Source organism: Ranitomeya imitator, chromosome 1 (assembly GCF_032444005.1).
Source record: "Ranitomeya imitator isolate aRanImi1 chromosome 1, aRanImi1.pri, whole genome shotgun sequence".
Lineage (NCBI taxonomy): Eukaryota > Metazoa > Chordata > Amphibia > Anura > Dendrobatidae > Ranitomeya > Ranitomeya imitator.
Window position 1 is genome coordinate 56,593,856 of NC_091282.1, and position 20,824 is coordinate 56,614,679.

Here is a 20,824-nt window from a genome sequence, read left to right on the forward strand (position 1 = left end):
ATACTTATTTTACGTTTTTGGTCAGGAGCCAAACTACTTTATGCCACTGTGTCGCCGTATCCTCTGTACTGAGGCTAAAGTGTATTAGGGTCTCTTGCTTTTGGGGAAAAGCTGGATTGGGCATGTTTATATTCCACCTCTATTGGTTCAAGCTGCAAACCATGTCCGATCCAATGTGTATGTATTTCCTTCTTACACCCTCCAGGTTGGGAATTTGGCTCTTCATGTCTGAGATGCCTTATGGGACCCTGTCGAATGCCATGCTGTGGAAGCTGCTGTATCTCATGCACTACGCCGAGAGCGAGAATGCCGACAACCTCTATTCTAGGATAGATGTGGCCACCTGTCAATCTACATTAAACGGTACTGAACCTCTCTTACCCCTTCCACAAAACCTGGGGTCAATCTGTACATATCTCTGTTTAGTGTATTAGGAGCTGTATACAGATCGTCACCCCTCGTGGCAGCAACTGGAAGGCAAGAACTTTAGTACGTAAAGTAGGAAAACGTTCTGTTATGATAGTGTAGCAACTTACTCGGAAGAATAGATAAAGCTATAAACTGCAACTGACCCTGCCGGATCCTGTACGGACTAAATATCCTGACTCTGACTCTGCATTTTCTAGAGGTTCCTGCGTGAGCTGAGATAGCCCTAATCATAGACTAGACTATGGCAACTCAGACTTATGCTATATGAAAAGCAGTTGATCGCTACACGTTCCTTCTAAGGAGCCCTTGGGCAGAGCAGAGTGTAAATTACCTACAGAAGGGAAATTGTGCTGAAATAGAGTAACACAAATCACGAAATGTAAAATAAGGATTAAGTGCATACTGTTAGAAAATATGTCACCTACTTCCTAAAAAAAAGATAGAACATAAACAGCAGAGATCAACCCTAGCTGGTCTTTCCCTGACTGGCTTCAACTACAGCAGAATGGCTGGAAATCCAAATGAGACTATCACCTGCAGGAAATACCAGCAGGGGAAAGTATAAAGTATATCAAGCCGCACCCGATAGTGCAGACAAGTGAGTATCTGAAAACACCTTTTCTCCTTCGCCTCATTGGGGGACACAGACCATGGGTGTATGCTGCTGCCACCAGGAGGCTGACACTAAGTAATACAAAGAAAAAGTTAGCTCCTCCCCTGCAGTACACACCCTCCTGCTGGCTCCCAGCTAACCAGTTCTTGCTTAGTGTCCGTAGGAGGCACACGGACGGGTCTGCTATTCAGACCCAAAGAACTCCTTTTTACCGTTTTTTACCTTTTACAACGGACGAAGGGGGCGACGGATTCTTTCATGTTCCGATCTCCCCCGAACCAACAACAGGCGAGCACGGGAGTTTCACCTCTCCGTATCCTCTCCTGCGACGTGGGAAGCCACTGCCTGAGCTGATTTTAGGGGCGACGGGCCCCTTCAAGGGCACCGATCTCCCCCCTCCCTTATCAGACGAGCACTGGAGTTTCACCTTCAGTATCCTCTTCTGCAGCCAGGCCTATTGCCGGACATTCAGCCCTGTCCACCAGGTTCTACCCTCGGCTGTACAGAGGCACCTTCCAGCGTGGCGTCCGAGCAGCCCCCACTGCATCACCACTGAAAAAGCGGATGATGGAAGGAGGCAGACGGTTCCTCTCCACCCCTCTTCTGCAGGGATGGTGGATGGAGGCTCCCCAACCCTGCACCGTCCTATCTACCCGGGCACAGCTCCTACCTGCAGCATCTGCCACCCCCTCCATATTGGGGTAAGTGCTCCGTGAGATTTGGGTTTTCCGGCGGTCAGAGGAGGGCTCCATAGCGACTGGGTCCCCACAGAGCTTCGCGGCACTTTTCCCCTCAGTCTGCGGGTGCGCGCCGGCCAAAGCCATAAATTTAGTCCCCGGCTTCGGCCCTGTTTAGGCTGCATCCCGGTAAGCCCCGCCCACCGCTTGCTCCCTTCTAGCGGCTCCGCCCCCCTATTCAGGCGCTTCTCGTTCCAGACGAGATCTCGGCGGCCATCTTCTTCCTCCTCCATTGCGGTCACTATTTCTTCTGGAGGGGGCTGCGGCCGGCGGTTTTTCAGCGCTGAAGTCAGCGCTATTCCAGACGGGGGACTCAGAACCTGAGTAAGGTGAATCGCCCCAATATCCCCCCCCCCCGACACGCATCCCGGCAGCATTAAGGGACTAGCTTTCCCTGTTTTTTTATATACTTAAGGCTGCAATCTCTGGTGCTCCTGCACACTACAGAATGTATAGTACAGTGTGCAGGCTTGCAAACAGAGAGCTGTGAGTTCCCAGCAATGAAGCTCTCATGACTCATTCCCTGGTGACTCGTTCCCTGGTGACTCATTCCCTGGTGACTCGTTCCCTGGTATTTAATACTCTGCCCGGTAGTCGCTGGGCCCATAGGTGCATCCCCAGCTTTCCATGCCTTTTTATTAAACCCAGGACCAGCATTCCCTGGTCTTAAGGGTCCCCTAGTTTTAAAAGGGTCACATCCCCAGCATTCTCTGCTCTGCCAGAAGCCGGTCTCCTTTTCCTTAGTACTTAATCAGGCCAGTATGCCCTGGTCTTAAAGGCACAGGGCCAGTAGGCACTGGTCTTAAAGGCACATGGCAAGTATGCCCTCGTCTTAAAGGCACATGACCAGCATCCCTGGTCTTAAAGGAGCATGACCAGCATTCTTGTTCTTAAAGGCACATTACCAGCTTTGCTGGTCTTTAAGGCACTTGTTCCAACATTCCTTTCATGACCAGTATTCCTGGTCTTAAAGGCACGTGACCAGCATGCCCTGGTCTTATAGACTCGTGACCGGTATCCCCTGGTCTTAAAGACACGTGTCCAGTATACCCTGGTCTTAAAGGCACATGACCAGTATGCCCTTGTCTTAAAGGCACGTGACCAGTATTTCCTGGTCTTAAAGGCACATGACCAGTATGCCCTGGTCTTAAACGCTATAACCAGTAGGCCCTGGTCTTAAAGGCACATGACTAGTACGTCCTGGTTTTTCAAGGCCATGACCAGTATGCCCTGGTCTTAAAGGCACGTGACCAGTATCCCCTGGTCTTAAACGCAATAACCAGTATGCCCTGGTCTTAAAGGCACATGACTAGTACGTCCTGGTTTTCAAGGCACATGACCAGTATGCCCTGGTCTTAAAGGCTCATGTCCAGTATGACCTGGCTTTTAAAGGCACACGACCAGTATGCCCTGGTCTTTAAGGCACGTGACCATTATGCCCTGGACTTAAAGGCTCAGGACCAGTACGCCCTGGTCTTAAACGCAAATGACCAGCATACCCTGGTTTTAAGGGCACATGACCATTATCTCCTGGATTTCAGCATGCCCTGCTTTTAAAGGCACATGAACAGTATGTCATCTTACAAAAGGCACAAGACCAGTATTCCCTGGTCTTAAAGGCTCAGGGCCAGTAACCCCTAGCCTTAAAGGCGCATGACCAGTATTTACTGGTCTTAAGGGCACATCATCTATCCTAAGCTGGTCACCCTAACTGAGCTCTGGAGCACTCACATGCTCCCTCTCCTACAATGGGAGCCGTCGGCTAGCAGGGGCCGCAAGTATTCTAGAAAAACGTACAGGTTCTAGAAAATCTCCATCAACATTTGACGGTGATGCACTGGAAGACCTCTAAGTAGGATACCATACCTGGTCGGAATTTTATGGGCGACGGGTCCCTTAAAGGGCTCCGATTTCCCCCCACACCTTCAACAGACGAGCACACGGAGTGTCGCCTCCATGTATCTTCTTCTGCATCCAGGTCTATCGCCACAACCTGCCCTGTCCACTCGGAAACCTCAATTCTGGGGATGTGGCGTCCACATTTGTGGCGTCCCAACAAGGAGGTTTTCCCCCCTTTGTATCAGATGCAAGAAAATGGACGATTCCTCTCCACTTCCCTGTTAAGAAGATGGTGGATCGAGGTTTTTCCTTATTTTCTTCTCTGCACGACGATGGCAGAGACCTGCTGGTTACAGTCCCGCTTTCTGTCACTTGGCAGACTCGCCGGGCAGAATTTCTTGCGGTATTCCTACCAGTATCCTGGCCGGTGTATCATCAATTAAGATTCCACAGACAGTCGGATAGCAAATCTAGTTCGTTCCGTCTTGTGGTTTCGGGTTCAGCGCTCTACCCTTCCTTAGCCGCATGGGTTGCTTGACCAAAGGGAGAGAATGAAAGTCTCCGGGTCCCAGACCTTATCTACTTCGTTCCACAGTATAGCTGGCCAATCAAATCTTCTGAGCGGGAGACTAGCAAGGGATCGTATCTCTTCTTCAGGCTCAACCAGCAGTGGAAGCATTGGCCAGGACAGTCTAGATCTAAGGGATCTTGGTTCCAAAATGGAGGGAATGAAAAGTATCTCCATTCCTGGACCCCAAACTTCTAACAACCTTTGACAGGGCCCTTTCCTTTTTCGGATGGAGTTCCTCCGCTCAGCCACTACTTCAACAGAGAAACGTGGTCGTTTTCTGGCATCCATCGTCATTCGGGATTCTTACCCTCACATACCTATTTCTCCTCTCTACTATAATCTCTTCGCCTTTCCATTCGCGAACAGTATTTTCACGACCTGGCCCTTCTGCCTGGCTACCACACCAGAGTGGTCGCAAGGGTCATGACGGTTGTCATGTTCTTCTTGCACCTTAGAAGCATGGTCGTCCTTCCTCTATTTGGTCGACTTTGTAGCCGCTCTCCTAGGATTACGCTGAGTCGTCCATATCACTTGCAATTACCTCTCTATTGGGCTAGCAGCTAAACTTAGACAAGTTTTTTCCCTCATTCTCAGCCCAGCAGATCCTCTTTGAGGATGATCCTGCCCAAGAAGGATGGTTACTCTCTCTCGGGTCTAGGTCGTGGCCCTTCTACAGGGAGCTTGCGCACTCGATCTCTCATTCCCTCGGTTCTTTCAATTCGCTAGGAGGGTTCTGAGGGAAAGGACGTCTACGGAAGCAGTTTCCTTCGCTGCGCTCGTTTTCTGCAAGTCAATCAGGCTCTCAAAGGGTAGTCTCTGAGCTCCTTTCTCTTCCAGAGCCTTCTCCTGGCCCAAGGGCTATTGGGAGATACCATTGCCAGTTTTCTTCTCCCGATCATCTCTCTGTAGAACCGAACGGTACGGCTATTCCTTCAGCAGGCCCTCTGCCTTCTGGCGGGTCTTCAGTTGGATAATGTCTCGGCTGTGCCCCAAGTTAGCCATCTAGCAAGTACCCTCAGTCAAGCGCCATGGCTAAGGTACCTCGCACTCTCTGATGGGCCGAGTTCTATCTTCGGTGATCTCAACAGTACATTCCCTGGAGTAGTACACTGGGCGGCAGACATATTCAGCCGTCCGGGGTTTTTCCTCAAGTGAGTGGGAACTTCACTCGGAAATCTTCCATCGGACCTGCCTTCACTGGAGTACTCCAGAGGTAGTTCGGATGGCGTCCAAGCTGAACGCCAATGTACTCCAGTTCATGGTTTGGCCTCGCGATCCAGGACCATTGCAGTGCATGATCTATTCTTCCATGGTACCAATTTCCATAACCCCTCTTCCACTACGTCTGAAACCTTTTCGGAAGCGGGTAGGGCCCCAGTGATCCCGGGAGACCCGCACTGACCATGTCAGGTTTTTTTCTCGCTTGCGGTACTAGTATTTTTCCGGCTTATTGTCTCAAGCTGGAAATATGGTCTTTCTTGCAGGCCTCAACCTGTAGTTCTTCCCTACCACGTACCGTTAAATTCGTGGGACCTTAATGGTCCTGGGCATCTTACAGTGGACTCCTTTTCTGATCCGGATAGACTTTTCTATCAGGGAGGGTCTCTCCCCTTCTTTCTCTGCGTTCTTGTCCTCCTGATGAGTCTTCAGATCTCGACGCTCTGTTCTTTATCTTTTTTCCTTATTACCTTCAAGGCAAGGTTGCCCTCTAGCCATCCTATTCCCTCGTTGCCAAGGGGTATTATATCTCCACTGTTGCAGGGGCATTGTCCTCTCATCTCCTTCGGCTCTAGTCCACAAAGCGGAATGGGTTCTCCATAATCTGGAAGAAGCGAGTGCTCCGAGTGGGTACGTATCGAGGACGACGTCCTTCCAAAGGTTGGACATTTTACTCGGGTTTTTCGATGGTAAGTAGGCTTCCTGACGGTCGCAGGAAGGGTTTAGCCGTTTTTCTTCGGCCACGTTAGCCTGGTGGATTCTTTTCTCCATCCAGGAGTCCTTTCGCGCTAGATGCCAGCCTATCTCCCTGTCTCAGGGCTCTAGGCGCCAGACGTCGGCAAGCACGACCGCAGGCTTGCGAATTCCTCCAGGCCGCATGCATTCTTGAAGCACTATAATTCACTCACTTCCACAGATGTGAGTCTGGGCAGGTGGACTTTGCAGGCCGCGGTGGCGCACTTGTAAGTAGCGGCTACACGGCCTGAAGTGATGTTGTCCCCACCCAGGGACTGCTTTGGGACGTCCCATGGTCTGTGTCCCCCAATGAGGCGAAGGAGAAATAGGGATTTTTGTGTACTCACCGTAAAATCCTTTTCTCCGAGCCATTCATTGGGGGACACAGCTCCCACCCTGTTATTAGCTTATGCTTTGTTTTTATCTTTTGATATGTTATACTCTTATATATAATGTGACATGCTTTACGCTTATATGTCGTTATTGATCTCCTACTGCTTTTGCACCGAACTGGTTAGCTGGGAGCCAGCAGGAGGGTGTATACTGCAGGGGAGGAGCTAACTTTTTCTTTGTATTACTTAGTGTCAGCCTCCTGGTGGCAGCAGCATACACATGGTCTGTGTCCCCCAATGAATGGCTCGGAGAAAAGGATTTTACGGTGAGTACACAAAAATCCCTATTTCTCTATCGCCTTTCATTGGGGGACACAGGAACCATGGGTGTATGCTGCTGCCACTAGGAGGCTGACACTATGCAAATAAAAAAGTTAGCTCCTCCTCTGCAGTATACACCCTACCGACAGGAAGTAGGATATTCAGTTTAGCTTAGTGTCAGTAGGAGGTGGACACGGGTCTTTCATTAGACCCTTATCTACCTCAATGTGCGTCGTTCCTTTTCAGGTTTTTCCGGAGGGATACAGGGTGAGCAGTCACACCTGTAGTCCCACAATACGGACTATGAGTACGGCGTGTACTGCCACCCCGTATCCTCATAGATCCCTCTCCAGGACCAAGATCCTAGCACACAAGCGTGCTCAGAAGTCCGGTCCTGGCTCCATCCCCCACCCACTCGCCCACCAGAGCCTGTCGGTTGGAGGAGACGAGGACGTCCATCAGCTCCTGGACGTCTCAATCCCCTCAGGTTAGTAACTGCGTGGGATGTTTAGGTGAGTATTTCCCCTAAATTTTCAGATCATCCCCTTACTCTCGCAGTGTGGAGAGTAGAAGTCCCTAAATGCGCGCTGCACTATCTTCTAGGGCGGCGCTGATCCTATTTTAAAAGGGATCCCTGGGGCACCAAGACGAGCAGTAGCTCTGCACTATTGGCTATCCCCTTCATCAGGGCCGCAGTGTCCTCCCCGCGGCCGCACTGCGCAGCGGCCGCAATGTCACCTTTCTGGCGGCGCCGGCACCGCTCTCCCCTGCGGCCGCCCTGCGGGCTTCGGCGGCGCGTTCCTCTTTCCGGCGGCGCCGGCCTCTAATTTAGGTCCCGGCTTCTGCCGAAGCCTACTTCGGCGTCGCGTCCCTCAGCTCCGCCTTACCCTGCGGCCCTGGCAGGTTGCCGCGCTTCTCTGCGGCGCACTGTTCCGGGGCCGCAGTCTCTTTTCCAGCGGCGCCGGCCTTTAATTTAGGTCCCGGCTTCCGCCGGGGCCTACTTCCAGTACGCGCTCCTCCACTTCCGGTTTCTTCGGGCGGGCTTTCTCCCGCCCGACAAACTGCCCTGCAATCTCCGCCCACCGGCGCCATCTGGGCTGACTCCGCCCCTTCCTCCACGTCGCTGCTGAACACAGGGCAGGAGATTTCACTCGTGCCCGCATTTTCTCCTGGGGGCACAGCACATCGTTGCAACAGAGGCCGCAGGGCAGCAGCTCCATCCTTCTGTTCCACTGCTGTTCTTCAGGCCTGCAGAAAGTTCCGGACAAGAGTGCCCCAGATGTGTCTACCTGTTCTCCTGTTCCCTAATCTTCTGACATTTCCCTCAGGGGCCCGTTCGGTCTAATTTTAAGGGAGGTCGCTCCCGGCCTCCTACCTTTTCCTGTGTCTTAGTGAAACACTTTCAGGGTTCGCCTTGTACCCGCAAGCTCCCCTCAGACAGGCTTGCAGCAAACCACATTATGTTCAGCTCCGCCTCAGAGTGAAGTCCCCACCACAGGCTGGGTCTCCCCTCTGTCTCTATCAGTAGCGGATCTCACTCCGGTTTCCCAGACCCTTGTGTCCGTGCTCGATCGGTTGCCCCTGCAGACTTCCGTAGCAGCCAGCGGGTCGCAAGAAGCTCTATCTGAGTCTTCCAATACAGGCCGCGTAAGATCCAGACGGGAACGCCGGTCTGAGTTCTCTTCTCGATCCATCTCACGGTCCTTCTCTGTGGTCGAGCTCCCCCTTATCCTTCTCTCTCCCCCCCCCCCCCCGGAGTCAGGCGAGGCTTTCTCTGATGTGCCTTCGGAGGATAATTTGGGACCGGAGTCGAACCATATCTTAACATGAGGGATATGGTTCAAAGCCTCATTGGAGCGTCCAATCTGACCTGTGGCATCAAAGATTCCTCTACGGAACCCGCAGATCAGGCGGTTTCATTTAGACGGTCTAAACTTCCTCCCAAGGGATTCGCTCCTCATCCTGAATCGAGGAGCTTCTGGCCAGAGAGAGAGAGAATTCGACCAGACGTTCTCAAAGAGGAAAGCGTCTTGGAGTCTCATATCTCTTTCCTCTGGATCTCATCGCCAACCGGAATGAGAGGCGATGGAGAACGACCTCTCCCTCTGTGGATCCGCCGGCTGCTAGACTTGCCACTAACACAGTCCTCATGCGGTCCGGTGGGGCGACTCTGACAGATTCCATCGATAGGATCATGGAATCCTTCGTGAATTCGGCTCTCGAACCTGCCGCATCATCCCTATGCCCGGCTTTCGCTTCCACTTGGGTTTCGAAGTCGGTATCCGAAGGGGCTAAAACAACTCCGTTGGGGCATTCAAGCCGGAGCTCCACCAGACTGGCTGGCGGAAGTTACCACCCAGATTACTCACGTCAGGGAATAATTTGTTCCCTGCATGTCGCGTCTTCTGCCGCTCAGACACCCAGTAATGTTGCCAGCCGTCGCACTGCTTGGCACACGAGTCATCAAAGAAGTCCCTTACGAGCCTGCCTCCTTCAAGGATCACATCTTTTCGGTTCCAAGCTGGACCAAATTATTAAGGACGCCACTGGCGGCACCAATTCTCTTCTTAGGCGGCAACTTCTGTCCTTTCGGCCTTTTTTTCGTCGTTCACGACATCAGATTCCTTTTCGCAACAGAGGCCACAGGCACGTTAAGGGAAGAAGGTATTCTTCGACTCAATCCTTCCTGGTGTTCCCGCTACTCCTAAGGTGGATTCTCCAGGTCCAGGTCTGGAAGTTCCACCTAGGCAGGACCCACGACTAGACCCCAGCCCGTTTCTCAGGCTGGGCAGCCGTCTCCTGTTCCTCAGGGACGTCTGGGTCTCCTCAGTAGAGGACGCTTGGGCCAGGGCACTTGTATCCTCTAGATACAAAATCTTCATTTCTCAGCCCTGGGATCGTTTTTTTCGAATCCCAACTTCCAAGAGACCCCGCTCTGGTTCCGTGTTTCTTTACAGCCATTGTTTCCCTCCTTAAATCCGGGGTAATCGTTCCCGTCCCAGAACAGGAACGGTTCACAGGCTTCTCTTAGAATTTTTTTGTACTGACAGAGGACGACAAGGTTCGTCCCAGTCCGGATCTCAAATTGCTGAACAGGAAGTTTCGTCGGAGACACTTCAGGATGATATTCCCTCGTTCAGTAATCGCTTCCATGGAGGCTCAGGAACTTCGGTTTCAGGCTCCCGAAAGTCTATCCATCTTTCCCGACACTCTAGCCGTTGCGGGTGGCTCGTCAACAGGAAGAAGTTCAGTCTTGTTCAGTGCCTCGTATCTCCGGGCATGTTCTTCGACACTTGTCGGACCAGAGTCTTCCTTCCCGAAGACAGGATATCCCTCCTTTGTCAGGAAGTTCGCTTGCTCCAGGGTTTTCGGCTCCCCTCCTTTCCGATGGGCCTTAAAGGTCCTAAGGAGGTTGGTTGCAACATCGGAAGCAATTTTCCCTTTGCCCGTTTCATTCAAGACTTCTTCAGCAGGCTATTCTATCACAGGGGGACAGGTCTCTCATCTCCTGCATCGTCCGATCCGGCTTTCTCCCGGGTCAAACGGTTCCTCGACTGGTGGCCGAGGTCGCTTCTCTTATCCCGGTGTAGATCCTTCACAGCATATCCTTCCTTCCAGTTCCCTGGCAGGTGGTGACGACGGACGCCAGCCCGCTCGGCGGAGGCGCGGGACTTTGTCACCTGTTGTTTTCAGGGTTGTTTGGTCGGCGCAGGAGTCCTCTTTGCCGATCAATGTCCTCGAGTTCCGGATCTTCTTTCTGTCTTTCCTTCACTGGGCAAGGATTCTCGGCAGCCTGCCAATTCGAATCCAGACAGATAATGACACAGCTGTGGCATATGTCTACCACCAGGGGTGGACTCGGCGTTCTCTGGCATCGGCCGAGATTCCAGGATCCTCCTTTGGACAGAGGCAATGGTCCTGGTGAGCTCTGCAGTGCATGTCCCCGGCGTGGACATTTAGGCCGCCGACTTCCTCGGCCGCGAGGGCCTCGCGGCAGGGGAATGGTACTTTAGGAGGTTTCCTATCGGATTGTTCTTCGATGGGGGACCCCAGAGGTGGACCTCATGGCGTCCCGATTGAACAGGAAGGTCCCTCGGGTCGGCCCAAGGTTCCGCGACCCTCTCACAGTGGTGTTGACACTCTGGCCATTCCTTGGTCGCAGTTCGTGCTCCCCTATCGTTTCCCTCCCCTTCCCTTGCTTTCCAAGCTTTCGAAAAAGATAAAGGCGGGATGGGTGCCGGTCATTCTGATCGTCCCGGATTGGCCCAGGAGGTCTTGGTTTGCAGACATCGTCAATCTCCTCGCGGACTCCCCTGGTGCCTTCCAAACAGACCCGAGCTGCTGTCTCAGGGTCCGTTTTGCCACCCGAATTATCGGTCGCTCTGTTTAACGGCGTGGCTGTGGACTCCACAGTTCTAAGAGCGTCCGGCCTTTCGGCCCGGATGAGTCACACTATAATCCAGGCTAGGAAGCCTTCGTCTTCTTCAAGGATCTTCTATCGTACCTGGAAGGCTTACTTTCGTTGATGCGAGTCCAACCGCTTTTCACCTATGTCCTTTTCCCTGCCTTCCATTTGGGTTTCCTTCAGGCAGGACTGGATTTGGGCTTCGCTCTCAGTTCCCTAAAGTGTCAGGTTCCTGCGCTCTTCTTCCCTTTAAGAAGACGTTTTCTTCTTAGCCACAGGTTAAGACTTTCCTTCAAGGAGTAGCCCACACTGTCCCTCCGTACAGGGCCTCTGTGGATTCATGTGATTTAAAGGATGTGCTGGTTGTTCTAGGGGTTCCCCCCTTTGAGCCTCTCAGGGAGTTTTTCTCTGTCAGCACTATCTCGGAAGGTGGCTTATCTCAGGTCCATCTCTTCGATCCGCCGCGTTTTTGAGTCGGCGGCCATTTCTTGCCGACCTCCTTTCTTGATTTCCACCAGGACAAGGTGGTCCCAGGTCTCCGCCTTCCTTCCTTTCACGAGGTGGTTTTCATCTTTCCACCTCACCGAGGACATCGTTCTACCTTCCTTTGTCCAGTTCCGACTCATCCTCTGGAGCGATCGTTGAACAGGCTGGACCTCGTCAGGGCAGTGAGGATCTCCCTGGCTAGCACGGCCGCTTTCCGAAAGATGGATTCTCTTTTCGCCATCCCTGATGGCGTGCGTAGAGGCCTGCCGGCTTCCAAGGCGACTATTGCTCGCTCGATTAGAACGGCAATTTTGGAAGCTTACCGGGTCAAGAACAGAGTGCCCCCTCCTGAGATAAAGGCTCACTCTACCCGGGCAGTCGGCGCATCCAGTGCGGTACGTCACAGGGCTTTCGCCGACGGCTTTGCAAAGCGGCAACGTGGTCTTCCATCCACACGTTTCACCGAACTACAAGGTCCATACCTATGCTTCGGCTGACTCCAGCCTGGGCAGAAGGATCCTGCAGGCGGCAGTGGTGAGTCCTCGGACTTGATGGAAGTATGTTTTTCCCACCCCAGGGACTGCTTTGGGACGTCCCATGGTTCCTGTGTCCCCCAATGAAAGGCGATAGAGAAAACAGGATTTTTGGTTGCTTACCGTAAAATCTGTTTCTCGGAGCCTTCATTGGGGGACACAGCACCCTCCCAAGTTGAACAGCTCTGTTTACTGTATACGTTTGAGTTCTTTGAACACTCTTTGAGTGTTTGAAACTGTTAATCTGTGGAGCGCCGTGGAATTTGTTGGCGCTATATAAATAAAGTTTATTATTATATTATTATTCTTTCTCTTTTACACGTTGCTTCTCCTACTGCTTTCTCACTAACTGAATATCCTACTTCCTGTCGGTAGGGTGTACACTGCAGAGGAGGAGCTAACTTTTTTATTTGCATAGTGTCAGCCTCCTAGTGGCAGCAGCATACACCCATGGTTCCTGTGTCCCCCAATGAAGGCTCCGAGAGACAGATTTTACGGTAAGCAACCAAAAATCCTGTTTCACTCGCAAAAGACTGAAGCAAGGATAGCAGAAACTAAATACGCGGAGAAAAGGTGTGTCTGCTGTGGCTCGGTGGGCAGAGAAGCGACCACAAATTCAAGGCTCAAGGGTTCAAACTCAGAAGCATGACTTGTTCCAAAATATTTATGCTGCTGTTTTCTTGCTAAAAGAAAAAAAAAACGGGAATCCAGTAGATACGGCACAGTGTCCATAGTTAGGACTTCTGCCTCGGCTGAATTGAATGATGTTTCACTCTCTGATTTTTTTTTTTTTTTTTTACTTTGGCATAGATCCCGTAAATCGAGAGAAGTTTGAAGAATATTTTTCTACAATGAACAGCTCCGAAGGAATCTGCCTTCTCACCACGTTTGCTCAGATGGCACAAACGAAGCGAAGCGATGTCGATGAGGAGCTGGTGAAGACAATCGCTTTAGAGATTTATGAAGTAAGTCTACCAAGTATGCCCCAGCAGGTGTATGATACATTATATATATGTAGATACACACCACGGAAAAAAAGTCGTGCTGTTTTGGAAATTGCAGCATAGTTAGACATGTTAAAGATAAGCAAATGATGAAAAAATGTACAAGAAATTTTCAAAACATCTCGATTCATTCAGTATAAACTATGAGCACCTCGCCATGAAGAGGCTTTCACGAGAGAACGTCACACCGGTCCTGCTCACGGGATTATGGTGGGGGGTGGCATTATGTAGCCACTAGCCTTTATTCCAAGTACACCAACAGCTCAGTGTTACATTGACACGGTGAAGTACAGCCATTTCTCCGAAGTGTCCCAGGAGCCGTTTTTCTACACGACCTTATGTCGCATGTTGCTCGTATTACTGTGCGTAGCCTGCGTGGCCTAAATGGGCTTCTATGGCTGCAGCATCTCCAGACTTGTCTCTCAAAAAGCACATCTGGGACGTCATTGGTCGGTGATTACATAGGAGCTGCCAGCAGTGGATTTTGATGATTTCCCCAAGTACTTTCAGTATTGATCATTTTGTTTCCATTGTTTCATCATTTGCAGATCATTATCATGTCTCCATCCTGTGATCCCCATCATTCCACCAATTTTCATTCTTGTGGTTGTTATTTAAATGTTGAGGAGTGTAGATACTATTTGGCTGGCCAATCAGACGGCTTGTTCACAACTGCTAAATAAACCTACCTCAAAATATAGAAGAAGAAAAGGAGAGCAGACTGAAGAAAATTATATATTTTACAGGGAGACTACAAATGGTGTAAAGTTGCGTTTTAAATGGTCGCTGTTGAAAAAAATATACGTAATATATATAAGAGAAATCTGCTTCTTTCTCCACCCATGAGCTTCTTCATCTCCTCCCTACTTTCTGAACTCCTCATTCCCTCTAAAAAGCTGCTAAAACCCATTGTGGACATGTGTGTTTGCCAGCACCATGAGGGGTCAGGTTACATCTCATGTTAAACTCAATGAAAAGGAGAGGAGCAGCACGGAGAGACTCTAACACAGACACAGGCTCATAGATCATACAGCAGCTTCTGGCAAGTGATCTCACCCCAGTGCTGGATTTGCAGATACACTGCTCAGTACTGTGTAATATCCTCCATGCTGCTGTAGCTTCTGAAGATGTGCTACATAGAGACAGGAGAGCAACAATCCCTCATGTACATGTGTGCTATGTGTGGGAGACATAGTAGCGACTCTCCACCCACTAGCTCAGAGACAACTGAAAATTGGAGATAGAGCCTCCAGAAAAGAAAATTAGTTAAAATATAAAATACAAGTCATCTAATGACCAGAAATAGTTATTCCAGTTCCTCCCCAACCACAATTTTGCATTTACTTGTCACCTCTGCACCTATTGACATTAAATACTGAACTTTGGGTCGCTTCTAGTCAAGTTTAGGGTGTTTTGACAGGATTAAAGTGTATGAAGTGATGCCTTGCTTTGTATTTTTTAGGTCTCCTATGTCAGTATGTCTACAAGAGAAGCGTTCTCTAAAGTAGGCCGCGAGCTCCTCGCCACGATTACTAGTGCACACTGCAGTATCATATCTGTCCTACTGCAACGAGTCCGGGAAACCATCGATAAAGTGGGCATGGTGAGATATATTTTCAATACTAATGATGTCTGTATATATGAAAATATCGGCAAAAAATATTAAAGGGTTATTCCTATCGTAACCATTAAAGGGGTTGCTGTTCTGGTGGAGTGACCCGAAACTCCCCGGCAGGGCTGCTTGTTTTTGACCTTATATGCTTCAAAAATGGTAGAATAAATCCATCGAGCAATGACTGCCTTTAAAGGAAGAGAGACCTCGACCAGGTCTTTTGGGAATGACAGAGACTACTGACAAGTAGTGACAAACAATCCTGATCAGGTACAGATTGTGTAAGGAGCGCTCCGTGGGAAGAAAGGGAGAAGAACAGAATGAAGGGAAGACGATCTTCTCACTAAGGTGAAAAGAAGAAACCACTTAGTAAGGAAACAGGGTACCAGACACAAAACTAGTTGTAATAGTGAAGGTCAAGTAATAGAGAGCGACAAGATAGAGCTGCAAGTTCTGATATTCACCTGAAGGAAATGATCACAACTGAGAACGCCACCCTCCAGGAAAGCCAGGGCTGAGAAACATTCCATATTGGTCTAAACGGAGGACATTGTAAGGCGTTAAAATCTCAGGGATGCAAAGGAACAGAGTTAGCCACTCCCTGAAGAAAAGTCTTGACCTGAGTCTTGAAAACCAGGTTTCTCCTACAGACAGGGCCAAGACCTGGCTCTTGAGTGCCCCGGTTGTCAAAAAGACCTAGAGCAGGGAGAAAAAAAATATTTGTTAGATTCACAACAACGGAATGCAGCCTTCCAAGTACGATGGTAGATATGAGACGCCGATGGCTTCAGTGTCTTGATTATGGTCTGCACAACCTGGTCAGAGAAGACTCCGGATTTTAGAGCTGAAGCTTAGACAGCTATGCCGTTAAATTGAGCGCTCAAAAATAAGAGTGAAAGTGATGAACCTTGGAAAGTTCAATTGGTGTAACCAGAAGTGTCCACTGAATGTCTTCAAGGAGGTTGACCACTTCCATGATCTTCTGGGTAAGACAGACCACGAGGATGACAAGGATTACTTCCAACTTGATCTTGTTGATCAATTTGGGTAGCTGAGGTAGATTGGAAACTGATCAGTGAGGGATAATTGGGACCATGAGATCGCCATAGCATCGGAGACGACCGCTAACAGGTTGTGAGATCGGAACACGAACCCATAAATTTGTGGTTGTGTCTGGATGCCGTCACATCGACGTCTTGAATGCCCCACCATAGACAGATCTGGTCAAAGATGGTCGGATGCAGCGACCACTCTCCCAGTGTTAGTCCCTCGCAGATTAGAAAATCCACAGCCAAGATGTCCTCTCCTGGTTTGTGAACTGCTGAAATTGCTGAAATACTTTATTCCACCTAGGTGAGACTCTGTGAGACCTATAGCATGGTAAAAACAACTCTGAATCCCGCCTTGATGGTTAATGTAAGCCACGACGGCGGTGTTATCTCACTGAATAGGAGACCTGACAGTCAGTCCTGCCAATAGCTAAGGGACAGACGAATGGCTGTGAGTTCCAGGATGTCAATTAAAAGTAGGAATTCGTAACTTCTCCACGACCGTGCACAATAAGCTTCTGAAAGACTACTCCCCAACCGAGAAGACTGACGTGACAATTTGCCAATGAATCTGAAGGAATCTCCAAGAAGAATTAGGGGAAAGTTCCGCCACCAGATCACGGACGGCTTGATGCGGGGGGAAGAAGGATTGCGCGATCTGGGGAGAAAACATTCTTGCCCCAATGAGATAGAGGGTCGGTATGAAACTGAGCAAGTGGGAATCACCTCGATGGCAGCCACCATCATGCACAGGATGCTCATTCAGAAGCTGAGGGGAAAAAGCGAGGGACGGCTCAGAGATTGGATGCTGGTCTGAAGAGTCGATAAGTAAAACTTTCACTTGACCAGTGTCGAATACTATTCCCAGAAAGATGAGGCGCTGAGCTCGATTCAGAGACTACATTGATTAGGTGACAATTCATCCAAATCGAGAAAGTTTTTAGTGTGATTTGCAGACTCTGGAGGATCTCTGAGTAAGAAGGAACCTTGGTAGGGGATGGCTACTATTCCCCTGACACAAAAGGACTCTGGTTTTCATAAACACCCTGGGGGACCATGGCCAGCCCAAAAGGGATGGTAACAAATTCGAAGTGGGACTAATGGACTGTAAAACGGAGAAACTTTTGGTATACTGGAAAAATGCGGATGTGGAGATGGGTGTCTTGAATGTCCACTTAGCAAAGGAATTCCTTGAATTCCATCAAGGCTACAAAAGAAGAACGAGACTCCATTTTGAAGTGGCGTAGCTTCATCCACTTGTTTAGCAGTGTCAAGTTCAGAATTGGGCAAACCAAGCCATTCTTGGGCATGACAAAAAGGTTAGAGTAAAACCCATTGAAACGTTTTTGTGAAGAAACTGGAACAATAAAACCTAACTGAAGAAGGGAGGAAATTACTTGGAATAAATGGGAATGCCAAGAAGGAGTCTGAGGGGAGTGGGGTAGAAGAAACTATTTCACAGAAGAACAGTGAATTTTATCTTGTATCTGGAGGAGATCATTTCCTTGGCTTGAGCGTCTTTAACTGCGTCTTTAACTTTAGCCTTGTGTCCCAGAAATCCGAGAGGGTTCATGGGTTGGAGTGCCCTGCCATGCAGAGGAAAACTAGGTGCTTCTGGTTCTGGAGGCCTTAACAGGCCAAGAAGGAGCCAGCTTGAACGATGGTCTCTTCTTTTTTGAGGGGCGGTAGGCATCTCTTGGCACTTAGTTAAAAAAGCAAAACATAGGTAGAAACAAGTCTGGGTCTCGAACCTATGTCTGCCTCCTACGTGACACTAAGCTGAGTAGTTTGGTTAGCAGTAGCGGGGTGTAGCCTGCTGTGGAGTAGACAACTTAGATTGTAATTCTTAGGCCATGTTCACACAGTGCGTTTTTTACCGCGGAACCGCGGCGGTTTTGCCGCTGCGGTTCCGCAGCTGTTTTCCATGCAGGGTACAGTACACTGTACCCTATGGAAAACAGGACACACTGTGCACATGGTCCGGAAATTGTAAAAAAAAAGCCGCGCTGAATAGCTCCCGGAAAAAAGAAGGAGCATGTCAATTCTTCTTCCTGAACCGCAGCGGTTCTGCACCCATAGACCTCCATTGTGAGGTCAAAATCGCAGTAAAACCCGCAGATCAAAAATATATCTGCGGGTTTTACTGCGATTTGATGTGCAGAACCGCTGCAGCAGGAAGTGCGGGGGAGCGGGCGGAAGTGCGTGGGCGGAGTGTGGCTGCCCCCCCGTGCTCCGATCCCGCCCCCCCGTGCTCCGATGCCCCCCCCCGTGCTCCGATGCCCCCCCCCAGTGCTCCGATGCCCCCCCCGTGCCCTAATCTCCCCCCCTTATACTTACCCGGCGTCCCGGTGTCCGTCCGGCCGTCTTCTCCCTGGGCGCCGCCATCTTGCAAAATGGCGGGCGCATGCGCAGTGCGCCCGCCGAATCTGCCGGCCGGCAGATTCGCTCCAAAGTGCATTTTGATCACTGAGATATAACCTATCTCAGTGATCAAAATAAAAAAATAGTAAATGACACCCCCCCCACTTTGTCACCCCCATTGGTAGGGACAATAAAAAAAATAAGAATTTTTTTTTTTTTTTTCACTAAGGTTAGAGTAGGGTTAGGGTTAGGGGTAGGGTTAGGGGTAGGGGTAGGGTTAGGGTTAGGGGTAGGGGTAGGGGTAGGGGTAGGGGTAGGGTTAGGGGTAGGGGTAGGGGTAGGGTTAGGGTTAGGGGTAGGGTTAGGGTATTTTCAGCCATTTTAGCCCTAAAAAGCTTCCTAGGAAACACACAGTAAAAAAAGGATAAAAAAACGCATCAAAAAACGCATCAAAAAACGCATCAGAAACGCATCAAAAAAGGACAAAAAAAGGACCTGCGTTTTCTGCCAAGAGCTGCAGTTTTTTAAAAAAACTGTCCTGAAAAAAAAAGGATGGAAATCCTGAACGTGTGAACATACCCTAAGTGTCAGCTTTCTGGTGGAAGCAGTGTACACCCATAGTTTCCTGTGTCCCCCAATGAAGCGCACAAGAAAACTTTTTCACTGGAGAAACCTCTGTATTGGCTGCGATGGGAATAGTATTAAAGTGCTATGCTTCTTTTTTTTTGCATTTATTAATGATTTTTTAAATTGTTTTTCCATTATAAGGTTTCCTTATACTTATTTAAAGAATTGCCCCTCCATCAATGGAGACCCAGCGCCTCCGAAATAGGCATCATCAGGGACTGGCTGATCAGTCACAGCCTGTGTGAAGTGGAGAACAAGCTGTCCTGCATCATCCTCGAGGGTCTGAACTGGGGCATCACTGACACGGTACGGACCAATAACTGCGATGTAAAGCTGGAAAATCAGGCTGACGGTGGATTAACCCCTTTAGGACTGTGTAGTTCTCAGTGTTTCGCATTTTTGTTTTTCCCCTGTCCCTCTTGCAAGGGGCCATAGTTTTTTCATTTTTCCATTGACCTAGCCGTATGAGGGAATATTGTTTTGTGCCAGAAGTTGCATCTTTGAATGACACCATTTGCTTTAAAGCATAATGTGCTGAAAAATGCGAAAAACATGTCAAGTGTGATGAAATGGTAAAAAATATATCACATAGTTTTGAGCAGTGTTATTGTGGAGTATATGTGATGTTTTGATAACTTTTTATTTCATATCTTGGGGGGACAAAAGAGCAATTGTGGTGTTAAGATTTCTGGAGAAAACTGACTTTTATGAACTTTCTTCATTTTTCACTTCTTTATTTTTAATCTGGGAAAAGGGGAAATATATACTACTAGATGGTGGCCCGATTCTAACGCATCGGGTATTCTAGAAAATGCATGTTCACGTAGTATATTGCCCAGCCACGTAGTATTTTGTCCAGCTATGTAGTATATTGCCCAGCCACGTAGTATATTGCCCAGCCACGTAGTATATTGCTCAGTTATGTAGTATATTGCCCAGTCACGTAGTATATTGCCCAGTCACGTAGTATATTGCCCAGCCACGTAGTATATTGCCCAGCCACGTAGTATATTGCCCAGTCACGTAGTATGTAGTATATTGCCCAGTCACGTAGTATGTAGTATATTACCCAGTCACGTAGTATGTAGTATATTGCCCAGCCACGTAGTATATTGCCCAGTCATGTAGTATATTGCTCAGTTATGTATTATATTTCAGTCACGAAGTATATTGCCCAGCCACGTAGTATACTGCCCAGTCACGTAGTATATTGCCCAGCAACGTAGTATATTGCCCAGCCACGTAGTATGTAGTATATTGCCCAGCCACGTAGTATGTAGTATATTGCCCAGCCACGTAGTATATTGCCCAGCCACATAGTATATTGCCCAGCCACGTAGTATATTGCCCAGCCACGTTGCCCAGCCACGTAGTATATTGCCCAGTCACTTAGTATATAGCACAGCCCACATTGTATATAGCACAGCCCATGTAGTATATAGCACAGCCCACGTAGTATATTGCTCAGCCCACGTAGTATATAGCACAGCCCATGTAGTATATAGCACAGCCCACGTAGTATATAGCACAGCCCATGTAGTATATAGCACAGCCCATGTAGTATATAGCACAGCCCACGTAGTATATAGCACAGCCCATGTAGTATATAGCACAGCCCACGTAGTATATTGCTCAGCCCACGTAGTATATAGCACAGCCCATGTAGTATATAGCACAGCCCACGTAGTATATAGCACAGCCATGTAGTATATAGCACAGCCCATGTAGTATATAGCACAGCCCACGTAGTATATAGCACAGCCCACGTAGTATATAGCACAGCCCACGTAGTATATAGCACAGCCCACGTAGTATATTGCTCAGCCCACGTAGTATATAGCACAGCCCACGTAGTATATAGCACAGCCCACGTAGTATATAGCACAGCCATGTAGTATATAGCACAGCCCATGAAGTATATAGCACAGCCCACGTAGTATATAGCACAGCCC

General features: G+C 49.3%; 1 protein-coding gene across 1 annotated transcript in view; it reads left to right on the forward strand.

Annotated features, from left to right (window-relative positions):
• The window catches only part of EPG5 (ectopic P-granules 5 autophagy tethering factor), a 143,464-nt gene that overhangs the window by 31,467 nt on the left and 91,173 nt on the right, over positions 1 to 20,824 (forward strand). Inside the window, exons 11-14 of the mRNA XM_069747033.1 lie at positions 206 to 363; positions 13,030 to 13,184; positions 14,686 to 14,826; positions 19,014 to 19,178. Of these exons, the coding sequence (XP_069603134.1) occupies positions 206 to 363; positions 13,030 to 13,184; positions 14,686 to 14,826; positions 19,014 to 19,178 (619 nt within the window). The remainder of the gene's footprint in view (positions 1 to 205; positions 364 to 13,029; positions 13,185 to 14,685; positions 14,827 to 19,013; positions 19,179 to 20,824) is intronic.